The sequence below is a fragment of the Pelobates fuscus genome, chromosome 4 (assembly GCF_036172605.1).
Source record: "Pelobates fuscus isolate aPelFus1 chromosome 4, aPelFus1.pri, whole genome shotgun sequence".
Classification (NCBI taxonomy): domain Eukaryota; kingdom Metazoa; phylum Chordata; class Amphibia; order Anura; family Pelobatidae; genus Pelobates; species Pelobates fuscus.
This window is the reverse complement of record NC_086320.1, coordinates 102,784,612-102,804,274: the sequence shown is the minus strand read 5'-3', so window position 1 is coordinate 102,804,274 and position 19,663 is coordinate 102,784,612. Positions and strand designations below refer to the sequence as shown.

The 19,663-nt window shown below is 42.3% G+C and overlaps 1 protein-coding gene across 1 annotated transcript in view; it reads right to left on the bottom strand.

Moving 5' to 3' along the window:
- LOC134607869 (ras-related protein Rab-10-like) overlaps positions 1-15,226 on the bottom strand; it is a 78,124-nt gene extending 62,898 nt beyond the window's left edge. Inside the window, exon 1 of the mRNA XM_063450442.1 lies at positions 14,961-15,226. Coding sequence (XP_063306512.1) covers positions 14,961-15,081 — 121 coding nt within the window. The 5' untranslated portion in view covers positions 15,082-15,226. The remainder of the gene's footprint in view (positions 1-14,960) is intronic.
- Positions 15,227-19,663: the final 4,437 nt, after the last annotated feature.

Below are 19,663 nucleotides of genomic sequence, written 5' to 3'. Positions count from 1 at the left end.
GTCAATTATTGAAATTACCGACTCCTGAACGACCTTGGCAATCCATTTCTATGGACTTCATGGTGGAATTACCTCCTTCTCATCATCATACCACCATTTTAGTGGTAGTGGACCGCTTCACGAAAATGTCTCATTTTATTCCTTTGAAGAAGTTACCCTCATCCTCTGAACTTTCGAAAATATTTCTTGACAATATAGTTAAACTTCATGGACTACCAGACGAAATCATCTCAGACCGAGGAACTCAATTTACCTCCAAATTCTGGAATGCATTATGTGCTACTCTTCATATCCAACGTAAACTATCATCTGCATATCATCCTCAAACAGATGGACAAACTGAAAGAGTCAACCAATGTTTAGAGCAATATCTACGATGTTATTGCTCTCACTTACAAGACGATTGGATGACATGGTTACCCATGGCAGAATTCGCATACAATAACTCTTTTCATACCAGCAGCAAAATGACTCCATTTCTATCCACTTATGGATTTCATCCTTCCTCATTTCCTGCTCAGACAGTTTCTTCATCTAATCTCTCCGATTCGAATCAAATCTCTCATATGTCCTCTTTATTCAAGAAATTGCATGAGAATCTAGAATTGGCCTCCTCCAATCAAAAGAAGTTTTTTGATACAAAAAGACAACCTTCACCCTCTTATAAAATCGGTGATCTTGTCTGGCTTTCCTCAAAGAACATCTCTACAAACCGTCCATCAAAGAAGTTAAGTTCCCTTTTTCTTGGTCCTTTTCCAATAATATCGGTTATCAACCGTAATGTTGTTAAATTGAAACTTCCACCTACTTTAAAGCTACATCCTGTTTTTCATGTGTCCTTGCTGAAGCCTCATCATCCTGACCCTTTCCAAAGAAATGTCACTACTTCTCCTGATCCATATTGGTCCAGGGTGAAGAAGAATACGAAATTCAAAGTATACTGGATTCAAGGATCCATCGTGGCTCTTTACAATACCTCATCAGATGGAAAGGATATGGAATTGATGAAGATACATGGGAAAACTCCTCTGTCGTTCATGCTGACAAATTAATTACCAAATTTCACAAGCGTTACCCTTCTAAACCAAGTCAATAGCACCCAGAGGTTGCTCATTAAGGAGGGGATACTGTCATGCCTTAACTATGGTATCCTCTTACTTCCTGGTTCCACGGAGCTTAGCCACACCTCTTTATGACACGGTCTCCCTATTTAATCCGACCGCACCAGCTGATCGACGCTGGATTATTGAACTACGTTCCGTACTCACAAACCGGCTACAACATCGTTGTGAAAGCCCTCTGTTACCGGACCGGACTGGAAGACTTCAAGTTCCCTTCACCTCTCCTCATTCACGACTAAAGCTGAACTCTCTCCATACAGGATAACCGCCTCTGAGGAGATCTCGGGAACCAGTGTTCTATGTGCCGGAAGCTAAGTAAAACCTCTGTGATAAGCGTTGCATTTCAAAGCTGTTATTTCCTGTCTCCAAAGTCCTTCGATAAAACAAACCCGTTACAGCTAACTTCAACTCATACTTTATCTCAGTTAGCTGCATCTGTCTTGCTTCAGTTAAAGTCTATGGAACAGCTATTGTAACTTCTTATCACCTAATTCATTAATACTACTAAGAGACTCTTTCTGATTCAGTGTCTGCTAATTACTACAATTTACTACTTAAAGCTACAGTGCCTGTAATTGTGGACTTCAGTTATCGTTTACTACTTAAAGCTACAGTGCCTGTAATTGTGGACTTCAGTTATCGTTTACTACTTAAAGCTACAGTGCCTATAATTGTGGACTTCAGTTATCGTTTACTACTTAAAGCTACAGTGCCTCTAATTGTGGACTTCAGTTATCGTTTACTACTTAAAGCTACAGTGCCTATAATTGTGGACTTCAGTTATCGTTTACTACTTAAAGCTACAGTGCCTCTAATTGTGGACTTCAGTTATCGTTTACTACTTAAAGCTACAGTGCCTATAATTGTGGACTTCAGTTATCGTTTATTACCTAAAGCTACAGTACCTGTAAATTGGAATTAAAGTCAATACCTTTTACTTTTTATAATAAATATTCAAACTATAAGAAATCTGCAGTTGTGTTCCTTCATAACAAATGTTTAGACGTGACACCCTCTCTATGCAACCATGCGAGGCGGCTAACTATGATTTGGCCCGAGGGGATGTTGTACCTCCGATTTGAGGATGGGTGTTGGCCTCGCGGGACCACTAACGTAAGGCGTTGAAGGCCAGAAAAATGTACCTAGAGGCTTCTATGCTTCAATGCCAGTGTATAACTAGATTATGAATAGACGGGGACGGGGAATTGTGTGAAATTGCGAAAAAGGACGTACCTGATGAGCCAAGTATTTAGCCGGATAAGGTAATACAGGTGATCTGTAGAACCTACGAGATTAATAGTGAGTTTTTAAATTGAATTTAATTTATTAATTATTTAAGGGTTATATCGATATGTACCTTTAAATTCCCTCCTGCAACTAAGATACCTACCAGGTAGATTATCCTAATGTGGAAACTGGAACCAAAGAATCAAAGGTTGCAAGGATGGCCTAACCTATAAATGTAGAAGTTACACGTAAGTACACAGGCCATGCAAGACCCCAAGTGGCCAGTTTAGAACACTATAAATGATATGTGTATCTGTCCGTGTTTAGATATCTATGTGCTATAAACAAAAGTGCATTATATTGATTGCAGGTAGTATTTAGAATTCGGAATGTATCATGCCAGACATATATGTAATTAGTCTGAAATTCAGGTCCAGAGGCGAGCAGACCATTCCTGAATTAAACACTCCAATACAATATTTAACCTAAATATGCTTTAAACTAATACAATATGTAATCATTAGTCTGACCACCAGGGGCGATATAACCAACCTAAATACACCATTTAAGTTAATCGACAGTTTAATACACGAATATAGAGCTTTCGGTAACATATATGAACATTCCCTTAGCAAAGCTATGCGTGCGTATAACCGAACGATATGCTATTTAACAAAATCATACGAATGAGTTTAGTTCGTTAGTTCGAACAAGCGTACGTGCGATTGCTCCCGAAAGCCCGCCAAACTGATCAAATTGTAACGAAATGAATAAGCTAAGCGTTCGTATGCTAAGAATCATACGAACAAAAAACACGAACGGATGGTTATAGGAACTATAGGGCTAGCCCATGATGACGCGAAGCGACCGCGACTGCAGCACGACGGGCAGCCGTGACTTACGGTTTGTTTTGAGAATGGCACCAGTCGGAGGGCGTTTGTGAAGACAAGAAGATCCGCTGAGTCTCCGAGGAGTCAGGAACCAACCTGCAAGCTGATCAGGAGTAGTAGGACCAGGTAAGTGTTTCCACGAGATTCAGAACAGCAAAATGGCGATTTGCACGGACCAGAAGTTCGGTTATGTAAATCTCTAGACCTGAGACGGTAGTGAGTGAAGGGCTGGAGCTCCTTAAGAAGGGGAACCAAGCCCCTCCCACAACTTCAGGCCCTGCCTTCCATGTAAATATTTTTCAAAATATTAAATCATTTTAAAAGTTTATCTAAAAATATTAAATCGTTTGAAAAGCTTATCCAATATTAAATCAAGGTCAGAACTGGAAAATAACAAAAAGTGACTTGTGGAATGCAATAGGAATAGGGGTAAGGTGCACTAAACTGCTACTCCTCAGAAGCACCATGTTCCTTTTCAGCTTAGATTGGCTTAGCTGTACTGTTGTGCACGCCATAGGTATCCTTTGCGCAAGAAGATGTTTGTTCCCATTAGAGGTTGTATGCAACAGCTTATAGGAAATGGCAAGATGATGCAGCAAACGTTGCTTTCTAAATTGTTAAATTGCTTGCTACCAAGTTGCTTGCTAGACGTTCTGCTAAATTATGCGACTTACATGAGACAAAGAAAAGAAAAAAGTAAGTTGAATACCCAAACTGGGAAGCAACTTGTGGTGTGTCCTGGGGCGACCAGATTAGGGGATAACCCTTACAAAATTGTATAAATAGGAAGCAGACCTTGTAGGTCAGAGAGAGAGTAGGGCGCCCCCTAGTGATTATCCATACATATGTACAAAAAAGTAAAATATAACTTTTAATAGTTAATGCATAAAATGTTTGAGGTAAGGACCCAGATACAAAACAAAAAAGGGGAGAGAAATGAAAATACAATACACAAAATAAAGAAAACCAAAATAAAGAAAAATAGATCAGGAGGATATCAATAAATGTGAGAGCGTGCTGGATGGGGATAGTATAACCTAAGGTGATAACCTACAAGTTACTATACGAATGAACGCCCCCCAAACTGCTGTATATCTCACAGGTACACTATAAACTCTTGATTGACTCGTGCTATGTACCCTCCGTTTACTCCCTGCTAACAGTATCCAACACGGAATCTGGTAGGGTAGAGAGAATGGCAAACTATAATGTGCCCATGAAGGAGGGAAAAGAGGCAACGAGAAAATAACATGAGAGGTAAGTGTATCATATAAATGAGAACTGTTCTGGATGATACTAGTGTATCTAGAAACGATACAGTTATGAGAGCAATGCCTCTGGGGTTGAGGGAGCGAACTCAGTGAGGAGAGAGCAGCCACTGATAACCAGACAGTGCTACAAAATGCTAGCTAACAGCTGTACAGTGGTGTCTTTGAGAAAAATCCTTACTCTACACCCACCAAACGTGCCCCCATCATCACCCCTCTTAAATAAAAATGATACAATTATAGGAACCGGCTGTGAGGACCAAACTCGGTGTTCAAAGAGCGCTCAGTAACTGGGATGCAGAGCTGCAGTGAACCAGGTCTGTACTAGCCAACCTGCTGGACCTTAGGATTCAACGCTCGCTCAGTACAACAATTCTGTCCCCTTATGCAACTCTTGCTTAATACACCAAGTCTGTCCCCTTGAAGCCACCCCTTTGAGTTTAAAAAAGAAAAGAAAACTCTGTATCTCTATAGAGGAACTGTAACGAATTGCTCAACTTGCTGACTAATTCTCCATGCGAACAGACTCAAATCATATCCTCCCTAACTGCCTGCCTGACACGTGTTTCGGCGCCAACACAAGCGCCTTCTTCTGAGGCTAAACAAGAAATGAGTAACGGGAGCTCCTTATATACCCATGAAAGCTAAATCCAAGCTATGGGCGTGATTCACACTGTTGCGCCCCGATTCGCTGGGAACGGACCAATGACGCCCCTTTGCGTGTCAGGAGCTGATTGGGTACTGTTGCTGGCAATCAACGGAACCAATTAACCCCTTCAGTGCCCGTGACCAGTATGACATCCATGGATGTGACGAACCCTTTTATGTATACATATGGGGCTGCTCATGTTGAACAGTGCCTGTATAACAAGTGACCAAATATTGAATTTAATCAATGTAAGAGTGCTGACCCGAAAAAATACGGGTTTCGGGGGCCTAAGGTGAGCCTCCAGTCAGGTCCTCTAGTGAGGAGAGACTACTTCAGATACATGGAATGAAAAACCGTGGGATTATATCACGGGAGGGTAAGTCCAAAACCACTAAGGGGGTCTGGTGCACAGTGGGTTATTTACATGAATATGGGGTTCCCGTTAGTAAAACCTAAATAATATAAATAAACATAAAAGAAGAGAACGTGAAAAAAGGAACATGAAACAAAAACGAAAAGTGACAGTGAAAAAATAAAATATAAGTGTAATTGAGTAAAGTGTAAAAATAAATGAAATAAATATGAATAAAGTAAATGGAAATAGAAATAATAAAAATAAATAGAATGAAATAAATGAAAAGAGAAGAATAAACGTGTTGCTATAAAAAATAATAATAAATAATAATAAATAATAAATGATAATAAATAAAATATAAATAATAATAATAAACTAATGAACGAATGAATGAAATAAAACGAAAGTATGTACAGTCCCTAAGGAAATTATGTACATGTGTATGATCATTTATGTTAATAGAATCCTGATGTGTTTATTTCTCAATAAAGGGAGTGAATGTGAATCCCTCGTTTAAACCATTGGGGGCCAAAGTTTTAAACCTGTAGATCCAATAGCACTCTCTTTTTAGTAGAGTGTTATCCAAGTCACCACCTCTATGACCTAAAGTCACTCGCTCAATTCCAGCAAACCTAACACCCTTGGGATCTCCGGAGTGTTGGTTCCTGATGTGTCTCGCCACAGGTGTATCCCTCAGATTTCTCACGGAGTGTACATGCTCCATGATTCGCCTTTTAAATGGGCGGATGGTTTTGCCCACATATTTTAGGCCACATTCACAAATCAGGAGGTAAACTAAGCCTTTGGTACTGCAATTGAAGAATTGTTTAACATTGTAGACCACCTGATTGCTTGAGTCCATAAGTTGTTTAGAGTCTTTGCAAATGTGGCTGCATGCGACGCATTTGCCACACTTGTAAGTGCCCTGTAAAGAAAGCCAGTTGTGACCAGATTTCTTAGAGGATAAATGGCTGGGCACAAGTGTCTCTTTTAGATTTCTACCTCTACGTGCTGTTAGAGATACGTAGGGGGTGACAATCCCTTTAAAGTGGGGGTCCTGTGATATGAGTGGCCAGAACCTGCCTAGTATCTTCTTGGCCTGGTTCCAACCTGAATCGAAACTTGCGATGCAGTGAATAGGCGTTTGTGTGGCAAGTGTCAGTTTGTCGCTGAGGAGTTCCGATCTATCACTATGTAGAGCCCTCTGATACGCTTGCTTTAAACAACGGTTGGGAAAGCCCCTCTCTTTGAATCTGTGTTGAAGGAGTTTGGCTTGGATGGTAAATTCCTCCACGTTGGAACAGTTTCTCCTGAGTCGGAGGTACTGTCCCACGGGGATGCCTCTCTTCAGTGTGGTGGGGTGATAGCTCTCCCACCTCAACATGGTGTTAGTTGAGGTGGGTTTCCTGAATAAAGTCGTCTCAATGGTTTGTTTTGAAGTGGTCGTGAACGTACAGTCAAGAAAGTTCAAAGACGACCCCCCTATCTCCATTGTAAACTTCAAGTTAAGGTCATTGGAGTTCAAGGTCTCAACGAAGGTCAGAAAAAGATCCCTCGTGCCAGTCCATACCACTAGTACGTCATCTATATAGCGTTTCCACATAAAGATGAATTTAGTGTATTCAATGTTTGAGTTGCTGAAGACCACGTACTCCTCCCACCAGCCCAGGTGCAGGTTGGCATACGATGGGGCACAAGATGTCCCCATAGCTGTGCCCTGCACCTGGTGGTAGTACTGTCCATTAAACAAGAAAAAGTGGTACAGAATAAAACACAATATGTACAAATGGCCCTAAATATACTGAAAGACAGCACCACCTATAAACACCTACCCTCAGATCCCTCGACCAAATTTCTACTAACACTTAAAAAGCTCCTGGATAAGGCCTTTGATGATGGGATCCTGGGAAAAGATGAATATACGTATATATACGTAAAGTGCCCCACTGTGTCCACCTTTTACTGTCTACCAAAAGTACATAAACAGTATGACGTTCTATCTGCTAGACCTATAGTGTCGGGGTCTAACAACCTCACATGCAAAGCCAGTGTCTATATAGACAAGATTCTTCGTCCCTTTGTTGAAAAACTACCCTCCTATCTCAGGGACACCAAGGATACTTTAAAGTGTCTAGCTTCCATCAACCTCCCTGAGAATGCTATCTTATGCAGTTTGGACGTAGAGGCACTCTATTCGTCTATTCCCCACTCCTTAGGGTTAAAACACACCAAGCATTACTTGGAAACCCGCGGTCCCAGACATCAGGGCCACACCTCCTTTGTAATAGATTTACTACAGTTTGTCTTGACCCACAACTTTTTCTTGTTTAATGGACAGTACTACCACCAGGTGCAGGGCACAGCTATGGGGACATCTTGTGCCCCATCGTATGCCAACCTGCACCTGGGCTGGTGGGAGGAGTACGTGGTCTTCAGCAACTCAAACATTGAATACACTAAATTCATCTTTATGTGGAAACGCTATATAGATGACGTACTAGTGGTATGGACTGGCACGAGGGATCTTTTTCTGACCTTCGTTGAGACCTTGAACTCCAATGACCTTAACTTGAAGTTTACAATGGAGATAGGGGGGTCGTCTTTGAACTTTCTTGACTGTACGTTCACGACCACTTCAAAACAAACCATTGAGACGACTTTATTCAGGAAACCCACCTCAACTAACACCATGTTGAGGTGGGAGAGCTATCACCCCACCACACTGAAGAGAGGCATCCCCGTGGGACAGTACCTCCGACTCAGGAGAAACTGTTCCAACGTGGAGGAATTTACCATCCAAGCCAAACTCCTTAAACAATGATTCAAAGAGAGGGGCTTTCCCAACCGTTGTTTAAAGCAAGCGTATCAGAGGGCTCTACATAGTGATAGATCGGAACTCCTCAGCGACAAACTGACACTTGCCACACAAACGCCTATTCACTGCATCGCAAGTTTCGATTCAGGTTGGAACCAGGCCAAGAAGATACTAGGCAGGTTCTGGCCACTCATATCACAGGACCCCCACTTTAAAGGGATTGTCACCCCCTACGTATCTCTAACAGCACGTAGAGGTAGAAATCTAAAAGAGACACTTGTGCCCAGCCATTTATCCTCTAAGAAATCTGGTCACAACTGGCTTTCTTTACAGGGCACTTACAAGTGTGGCAAATGCGTCGCATGCAGCCACATTTGCAAAGACTCTAAACAACTTATGGACTCAAGCAATCAGGTGGTCTACAATGTTAAACAATTCTTCAATTGCAGTACCAAAGGCTTAGTTTACCTCCTGATTTGTGAATGTGGCCTAAAATATGTGGGCAAAACCATCCGCCCATTTAAAAGGCGAATCATGGAGCATGTACACTCCGTGAGAAATCTGAGGGATACACCTGTGGCGAGACACATCAGGAACCAACACTCCGGAGATCCCAAGGGTGTTAGGTTTGCTGGAATTGAGCGAGTGACTTTAGGTCATAGAGGTGGTGACTTGGATAACACTCTACTAAAAAGAGAGTGCTATTGGATCTACAGGTTTAAAACTTTGGCCCCCAATGGTTTAAACGAGGGATTCACATTCACTCCCTTTATTGAGAAATAAACACATCAGGATTCTATTAACATAAATGATCATACACATGTACATAATTTCCTTAGGGACTGTACATACTTTCGTTTTATTTCATTCATTCGTTCATTAGTTTATTATTATTATTTATATTTTATTTATTATCATTTATTATTTATTATTATTTATTATTATTTTTTATAGCAACACGTTTATTCTTCTCTTTTCATTTATTTCATTCTATTTATTTTTATTATTTCTATTTCCATTTACTTTATTCATATTTATTTCATTTATTTTTACACTTTACTCAATTACACTTATATTTTATTTTTTCACTGTCACTTTTCGTTTTTGTTTCATGTTCCTTTTTTCACGTTCTCTTCTTTTATGTTTATTTATATTATTTAGGTTTTACTAACGGGAACCCCATATTCATGTAAATAACCCACTGTGCACCAGACCCCCTTAGTGGTTTTGGACTTACCCTCCCGTGATATAATCCCACGGTTTTTCATTCCATGTATCTGAAGTAGTCTCTCCTCACTAGAGGACCTGACTGGAGGCTCACCTTAGGCCCCCGAAACCCGTATTTTTTCGGGTCAGCACTCTTACATTGATTAAATTCAATATTTGGTCACTTGTTATACAGGCACTGTTCAACATGAGCAGCCCCATATGTATACATAAAAGGGTTCGTCACATCCATGGATGTCATACTGGTCACGGGCACTGAAGGGGTTAATTGGTTCCGTTGATTGCCAGCAACAGTACCCAATCAGCTCCTGACACGCAAAGGGGCGTCATTGGTCCGTTCCCGGCGAATCGGGGCGCAACAGTGTGAATCACGCCCATAGCTTGGATTTAGCTTTCATGGGTATATAAGGAGCTCCCGTTACTCATTTCTTGTTTAGCCTCAGAAGAAGGCGCTTGTGTTGGCGCCGAAACACGTGTCAGGCAGGCAGTTAGGGAGGATATGATTTGAGTCTGTTCGCATGGAGAATTAGTCAGCAAGTTGAGCAATTCGTTACAGTTCCTCTATAGAGATACAGAGTTTTCTTTTCTTTTTTAAACTCAAAGGGGTGGCTTCAAGGGGACAGACTTGGTGTATTAAGCAAGAGTTGCATAAGGGGACAGAATTGTTGTACTGAGCGAGCGTTGAATCCTAAGGTCCAGCAGGTTGGCTAGTACAGACCTGGTTCACTGCAGCTCTGCATCCCAGTTACTGAGCGCTCTTTGAACACCGAGTTTGGTCCTCACAGCCGGTTCCTATAATTGTATCATTTTTATTTAAGAGGGGTGATGATGGGGGCACGTTTGGTGGGTGTAGAGTAAGGATTTTTCTCAAAGACACCACTGTACAGCTGTTAGCTAGCATTTTGTAGCACTGTCTGGTTATCAGTGGCTGCTCTCTCCTCACTGAGTTCGCTCCCTCAACCCCAGAGGCATTGCTCTCATAACTGTTTCGTTTCTAGATACACTAGTATCATCCAGAACAGTTCTCATTTATATGATACACTTACCTCTCATGTTATTTTCTCGTTGCCTCTTTTCCCTCCTTCATGGGCACATTATAGTTTGCCATTCTCTCTACCCTACCAGATTCCGTGTTGGATACTGTTAGCAGGGAGTAAACGGAGGGTACATAGCACGAGTCAATCAAGAGTTTATAGTGTACCTGTGAGATATACAGCAGTTTGGGGGGCGTTCATTCGTATAGTAACTTGTAGGTTATCAACTTAGGTTATACTATCCCCATCCAGCACGCTCTCACATTTATTGATATCCTCCCGATCTATTTTTCTTTATTTTGGTTTTCTTTATTTTGTGTATTGTATTTTCAATTCTCTCCCCTTTTTTGTTTTGTATCTGGGTCCTTACCTCAAGCATTTTATGCATTAACTATTAAAAGTTATATTTTACTTTTTTGTACATATGTATGGATAATCACTAGGGGGCGCCCTACTCTCTCTCTGACCTACAAGGTCTGCTTCCTATTTATTACATGAGACAAAGTAGATTCTACTTTACCTTCAGAAATCAGCAGCAATTAAAGGGTTGTGTTCCTAACACTACAGTACCCTCTGCACTCCCAACCCCCCCCCCCACGCACTAATTAAGGTTTGAAACCTTACCTGATTCCAACGCCAATGTCCCTCAGCGCTAGGCCAGACTCCACCCCAGACTTAATGCACATGCGCAGCAAGCGCATTAGGACTTTCCCCATAGGAAAGCATTGAATCAATGTTTTCCTATGTGGTTTTAGCTGATGATGGATGTCCTCATGCAGAGCCACTAGAGGTAGAAAGCCACTAGAGGGGGAGTTAAGCCTGCAAGGTAATTATTGCAGTTTCTAAATAACTACAATAATTACAGTTGTAGTGTTAAAGGCACAGGGACACTGCACTAAGACCACTTCAATGAGATGAAGTAGTCTGGGTGCCTACAGTGTTCCTTTAATCATATGTACCCTTAAAATATAAATTGTAATTGTAATGGTGCACACTTTTTATAGTCAATCAGATCTGGCTCTAAATACAGCAGCAATGGGTGTCTTAGAGGTTCCAACACTTCTCCTCTAACCAAGGAAACTGAAGTAGAAAGCAGTGGGCTATCTCAAAAAACATTTTATTTTAATGGGATACTAGAGGCACCCAGACTACTTCATCTCATTGAAGTGGCCTGGGTGCATTGTCCCTGTTCCGTTAATCCTGTAATGTAAAACATTGCCGTTTTAGAGCGGTGTGTGGGGGCCCTAAACACAAATTGGGGGGACCTAATGTCCTCCCCCCTGGCCCCCACCCCTGAGCGGTGGGTGGGGGCCCTAAACACAAATTGGGGGGGACCTAATGTCCTCTCCCCTGGCCCCCACCCCTGAGCGGTGGGTGGGGGCCCTAAACAAAAATAAGGGGGGGGACCTAATGTCCTCTCCCCTGGCCCCCACCCCTGAGCGGCGGGTGGGGGCCCTAAATACATATTTAACCCCTAGTCACCCCCTCCCCCCAAAAAATAAACTCCTACCTACCCCCCTCACCCTAAAAATAATGAGGGGGACCATTTAACTAAGTACCTTTAAAAATAAAAATACACTTACCATTCGATGTTTTCTTTCTTCTAAAATCTTCTTAAGGCCAAATAAAAATCCATAATAACCGATGCAATAAAAAAAAAAAAAAAAAACTAGCACAAAAAAAAATAATCCATCTTCACCCGGCGAGGGCTCCGCGCAGACTGAGCTCTGCAGGGCGGGGGAAGGCTTATAAAGCCTTGCCCCGTCCTGCAATTAGGCTCAGAGCACTCTGATTGGTGGGTTTAAGCCATCCAATCAGAATGCTCTGACAGGTAAATGAAGAGACTGACAGGTAAGTCTCTTCATTTACCTGTCACAGCACTCTGATTGGTTGGTTTTAAATACTGTTTAACCCCTATGGTGACAGGGGTTTAACTCCACCTCCAGCAGTGTCATTAGCCAGTCTGGAACAAGACTTCTGGGCTTGTGAATGTCAATTCTGTGCATATTTTTATGCACAAAATTGCATTCATTGGCTGAGAGCGGTCAACTGACTCTCTCAGCCAATGAATAGCAATAGGATCGGCATCCAGTCTCTGTGACTCTGCAGAAGCCAAATGTACATTAACCAGAGTATGAAGTATCCTCGGAGTCCTATGGAAACCAAGGAATTAGGGCAAACCACTGCAAAATAGTTTGACCCATTATCGGGCACAGGGCCAGAGTACTCCTGGCATCCTAAGCACTACAGTAGGCTGTAGTGGTTATGATGCTTGGAGTAACCCTTTAAATGAGATGAAGTCACCTGGGTGCCTACCGTGTCCAAAAACTGTATTACTAACACTATAGTGCCTCCCCCCGAAATAAATGCTTAAAAAAAAAAAATTAAATGACCTGTTTCCATGTAAGAGATTTAGTGCTGGATTGTTCTCTGCCTCCCCTGACGTCATTTTGATGGGAGAATCTAATGTACATTCGCAGCCAGTGCTCCACACACATTAGGCCTTCCATACAGGAAAGCATTGACTCAGTGCTTTCCTATGAGCACTTTCAAGACGATGGACGTCCTCATATGTAAGGACATCCAGCGTCATTTCATGAAGCTGGCGGCTGTCTGGAAGACAGCCACTAGAGGCATTCTTAACTCTGCTATGTAAACAATGACGTCTCTCTAACACAGGGTTAAGCGAACAGGGACACTGCACCCAGAACACTTGAATGAGATGAAGTAGTCTGGCTGCCTATAGTGTCCTTTTACAGCAAATTGATTCGGCAGATTTGCCTTTTTATAACTCCAACCCACTGGAAAAATATACACCATAGCAACCAATAAAGGGGCAAGTACATCACTGATAAGGGAGGAACAGTAGCCCCAAATAGGGACTCATTTGCTGAAACTAGGTTTGTTGGAAGGTATGAAAAAAAGAATTGAACTACAAATAACAATATAGATTACAATAAAAGTAGAACCATCAAAATTATTTAGACACACCCAATATTAGCAAATTATTCACAATTTGAACAGTTGAGGTACAAAAATGTAGTGACACTTGAAGCATGCCAGCCAACATTTTCCACTCTTGTTTTGGCTATAGCCAGGGCCGGCCTTGCATAGACCACGTTGGGAACCTCTGTGAGGGTCCATCGGGTGGCCCATGTCCTTAGGGCCACCCAATGAACTTATGCATGATGGAGCTTTAACAGCGCAACCGGGCCCCTTCTATCCTGCACAGAGAGCTGGGTTGAAGTGACAGCGTATCACTTCCTCCCAGCTCACTCACACAGCTGTGCAGGAGGAGAAGGAGAAAGCCGTGAGGACCAGGCCCCCCACTCCCACCAGCCACAGCCAGCAGAAGGTAAGAACCTGCTGGGTGGCTTGATTTTTTTAAATGTGTTTGTGTGTAATGTGTGTGTATCTCTATGTAGTGTGGGTATCTGTGTGTGTGTATGTGTAGTGTGTGTATCTGTATGTAGTGTGGGTATCTGTGTTGTATGTGTGTAGTGTATGTATCTGTGTGCGTGTGTCTGTATGTGTGTATTTGTGTATGGGTAGCGTGAGTATATGTTTGTATGAGTGTAATGTGTGTATCTGTGCATGTGTAGTTTGTGTATATGTGTGTAGTGTGTATCTGTGTAGTGTGTATCTGTATGTAATGTGGATATCTGTGTGTTTGTATGTGTGTAATGTTTGTAGTGTGTGTTTCTATGTGTGTATCTGTGTATGTGTAGTGTGTGTGTGTGTCTATGTATGTAGTATGTAGTTTGTGTATACTGTATGTGTAAAGTGTGTGTGTGTGTGTCTGTATGTCTGTGTATATGCATGTGTGGTAGTGTGTGTATCTGTATGTGTCAGTGTCTGTATGTGTCTGTGTGTATGTCTGTGTATCAGCAGGCGTATAAGTGTGTCTGTACATCTGCATGTGTGTCAGTTTTTGATACATATACTGACACACATACAGTTGCACAGACACACTGATACACATGTAGATATACAGACACATAAACACTGCTACACATGCAGATACATAGACAAACAGATACAATCACTGACACACATACAGATACAGACACACAGATACAAACACTGACACACATGCATATACACCGACAGAGCTACATCCCCAGCAAACACGCAACATCCCCAGCACACACAGACATATACTACATCCCCAGCACACACACAGACATACACGTCATCTCCAGCACACCAACATAGAGACACTACAATTGCAGAAGCATGTATGTTTCTTTTGGGGGGGCAGAATTTCATTCTTGGATCCAGGCAGCACAATGTAGCTAATGATGTGCAAAAAGCTGACCATCAAATGATAATTCATAGTAAGACCCTAGACTGTGTTACAGGATGACCACTCACCCACAGTAGAGATATAGGAAGGGATGGTATTATCAGTGTATCTGGTGAGAATGCATGTTTTCCCGACGTTGGAGTCCCCAGCCATCACCATCTTTATCACCCAGTTGGCAGGGAGAGCCATGCTCTCAGGACTGAGGTGCCTAGTGCAAGCTGGTGCCCGGTGGCTTCATAACCCCTGCCTGGCTGAGCAGATCCCACCAGTTTGCATGCAGGCAGTGTGTTACACGGTGTTGCTATGAAGGGCGGTGTACTTCCGCAAATGGAAATCCTGTGACTGAGTACTTGGGTGAGAAGCACAAACACCCAGTGAGAACACTTGGCAACCCCCATCACCATCTGCGTGGCCACCCCAGTAACTGGCTATATATTACCGAATAGTGAATTAGAGGCAGACAGTAATATACCCACATTCTGCAGGCAGTGATTTGTTCCCTGTCATTCAGTGTGTGCATACTTTCTGTGACAGGAGTGGCCGGAATGTGCACCTCACCCCTGCTTGTGTAGCTACAACGCTCACATTTGCAGCCTTAATGTTGGCAACGCCTAGTGGGAGTTAGAGTTCTATATCCCTCCCCATGGACTACAAACTGATCTGGCTTTTATAATCAGCATTCTGTTACAATGTGACAGCTAGAACTGTAAGTTCCACTCAGCCCGGGCCGCCAGGTGTCTGTATGTATTCACAGCTGATACATTGTTACTCGGTGTGGAACAGAAACATTTCCCGGGTTGGCATCAACCCTGCACACAATCTGCTCGCAACCAATTGTTATCCTGTGAACACTGACTAGTCCAATCACAGCAGGGATATAAAGGCGGAAGGACGTAACAGCACACTGTGGTTGGCTGCCAGAGATACACATTGCTTCTGATACTAGTTGATGGGAAACTGAGTGAAATTTATGACGGTGAACTTTTAAAAGGGGCAATCACCATGGAAATCAATGGATCCAGCAGGCATACTCCATTGGTGAAAACGTTGCACTACATTTCTGAACACACAGTTATACTTTGCAGAACACAACATCAGAGTAAATTATCCCAATTTGTCTGCTCTAGGCATAAATACAGGGCCGGTGCAAGGATTTTTGCCACCCTAGGCAAAAAAGAAAAATGTTGCCCCCATGCAGACTGACGCACACGCACACACTGATGAATGCATACTGGCGCGCACACACACACTGACCCATGCAGACACACATACAGACACACTGACTCATGCAGACAAACACTGAACCCTACAGGCAATCACTGACCCATACAGACACACACTGACCCATACAGACACACACTGACCCATACAGAAACACACTGACCCATACAGACACACACTGACCCATACAGACACACACTGACCCATACAGAAACACACTGACCCATACAGAAACACACTGACCCATACAGACACACACTGACCCATACAGAAACACACTGACCCATACAGACACACACTGACCCATACAGACACACACTGACCCATACAGAAACACACTGACCCATACAGACACACACTGACCCATACAGAAACACACTGACCCGTACAGACACACACTGACCCGTACAGACACACACTGACCCGTACAGAAACACACTGACCCGTACAGAAACACACTGACCCGTACAGAAACACACTGACCCGTACAGACACACACTGACCCGTACAGACACACACTGACCCATACAGACACACACTGACCCATACAGACACACACTGACCCGTACAGACACACACTGACCCGTACAGACACACACTGACCCGTACAGACACACACTGACCCGTACAGACACACACTGACCCATACAGACACACACTGACCCATACAGACACACACTGACCCATACAGAAACACACTGACCCATACAGACACACACTGACCCATACAGACACACACTGACCCATACAGAAACACACTGACCCATACAGACACACACTGACCCATACAGACACACACTGACCCATACAGACACACACTGACCCATACAGAATCACACTGACCCATACAGACACACACTGACCCATACAGAAACACACTGACCCATACAGACACACACTGACCCATACAGACACACACTGACCCATACAGACTGACATACACAAACACACATTCTTCACAAATGCACATTGTGATGTCCCATTGACCCACTTACTTTTCTTCATATTTGACTGCTTTTCATGTGTTCCTGGCAGCTTCCCGCGCCTGGCCAACTTCTCTCTGTCTGCGCCCTGCTACGTTCCCGCCCACTGGTCCCCACGTACAGAGCAAGGGGCAGGAGTAAGAAATTAATGCGCCCTCGCGCTGTTACGGTAATTGGAGTGCTTGTGAAGTGGATGCCTCCAGACCAGTGCACCGGGCGCTAGTCTGCAGACATGCAAGTGCTCCCTAGTGGCTGGTAACATGGCAGCATGATTTGTATTATTTCTCCAAGATAGAGGGGCGGCCAAACAAACAGAGCAGTAAAGCTTGTGCCGGCGCCCCCCTTTTTGTAGCGCCCTAGGCGACCGCCTAGTTGGCCTATAGGATGCGCTGGCCCTGCATAAATATGCTTAAAGGAACACTTTACCCTTGGAAACTGACAGTTGGTTTTAACTAGGAGTGTTCCTTTAACCCTCGACCAATGGTTCCAACCCTGTGGTACTTTACCCCCACAGGTACAATCTAGTTCGCCCAGGGGTAAGTGAAAAATTTTGGTAAAGGCAATTCTACTAACAGCTCCCTCCTCGAGTGATAGCCAATGGGGTATCCGGGTCAGCTAGGAGATTCACAGACAGCAGACCAAAACGGAGTACTTAAATGGCAATTTATTCACTTGTAGAAAGGTATATGATAAAAATCATAAAAACAAATTAAGATAACGATGCTGGTCCTACGCGTTTCGTCCTTGTGCTAAAGGACTTCCTCAGGGACCTCTTTCAATGATCAATAATCAGACAGGTACATAAAATCACAGCAGCATCCTAAACATACTAACAATGAAACATCTTATATAGGGCTAGTCCCTTAGAGTCATTGGTGGAATAGTGGGTGTCTTCAAATCCTGCAGTTCTAATTCGTCAGGGTATTCTCCTTCAGGTGTATTCACTTTGCCGAGATGAAGAAAGCCGGGTCCGTTTCCCTTGTCGGCTACTTCCGCATTCGTCATCTGTGACGCGTGCGTCACGTGTGTCATCACGTGATCCTCATGCGTTCCATGCTCGGACCAAAAAAATGGCTGTGCGTTCCACAGCATAGAAAGCAGCCTAAGGGAGAGTTTTTCTTATACCAGATATTTATATATACGTAGCTGCAAGATAGAAGACTGTTAGAAACCATCTTTTCATCTAAAGTATATAAAAAAGGGTAATGATGTGTCCTCTATATAAATAAAAAAACGAATAATCAGTTTTAAGACATAATGATAAATGAATGAAAGACACAACTTCCTATCTAAGTTGGTCATTCATAGTGAGTGTTTGTGACTTTGCTGAAATAATAAAACATAATAAAATATAATAATAGTGATAATAATAAATAATGATTAAGAGATACTCATACTCATAACCATATTTTAACAAACCATTAAAGTGACATACAAAACATATCAATTGCAAAATCGTCTTGTGTAAAGTGACATGAATATTTATTTATATATTCAATTACAAATCCATATTGTATTAAAGTGACATAGCTAATACCATATTTAGTAACATGACTGATTGAACACTCGATATTTGTTCAATCCTAAACAGTGACAAAATTTTTAGTTACAACCCTCCTTAACCTCTAAATAGGTGTTTCTATTAATGAGTATTTAATTTTAATGTTAATATGTGATATATGGTGTGTTTTTCCCAGGCACAACAACTTCACAATTCATTAATTCAAAAAACAGACAATATCCATATCCACGTTTAAACCCCTTGGTGTAAGGGAACGTAATCTATGGATCCAATAAGATTCTCTCTGGGCCAACCTCTTTTCTTTGTTGCCCCCTCTCCAATGTGGTTGTATCTGTTCGATCCCTATACAACGTAATCCCTTTAAACTAAATAAAGGACAACCATTACAATGGAGGGGAACTGAATGTGTGTCCAGTTTCCTCTTTATATTGTTTATATGTTCCAGAAATCTTATTTTCAAACATCTTTTTGTACGGCCAATGTATTGGCTACCGCATGGGCACTGAAGGAGATACACCACACAGGTCGAGCGGCAGCCAATCTCTGATTTAATAGAAAACTGTTCCCCTGTCACAAAGCTACTAAATTTTGTTACCTTCTCCGTATTCACTTGTGAACAGGCTTTACAGCTTTTGCAACCCCTAAAGCCCTTTGGCCCTTTTATGTTATTTTTGAAACCATTTTTCAGAGCATAGCTAGGGGCCAATAGGTTTTTAAGGTTCTGTTTCTTTCTATAAATGATTTTTGGCCTTTTAGAAAGATGCTCCCCCAGGATGGGATCCTCCAACAAAATTGGCCAATATTTATGTAGATTCCTTTTGATTTTTGGATGGTCTACATTATATTGAGTAAAAAAAGCCTGTTTGAAATCTTCCTCTTTTTTCTTTATACTGGGGCCGTCCACTAAGAGTTCATTTCTGTTTCTTTTCGACATCATATGAATTTCTCTATTTATCTGTTTTTGGTTATAACCCTTCTTAACCAACTTGTCAGCAATATGTTGAGCCTGTATCTGGAAGTCTCCAGTATGTGAGCAATTCCTTCT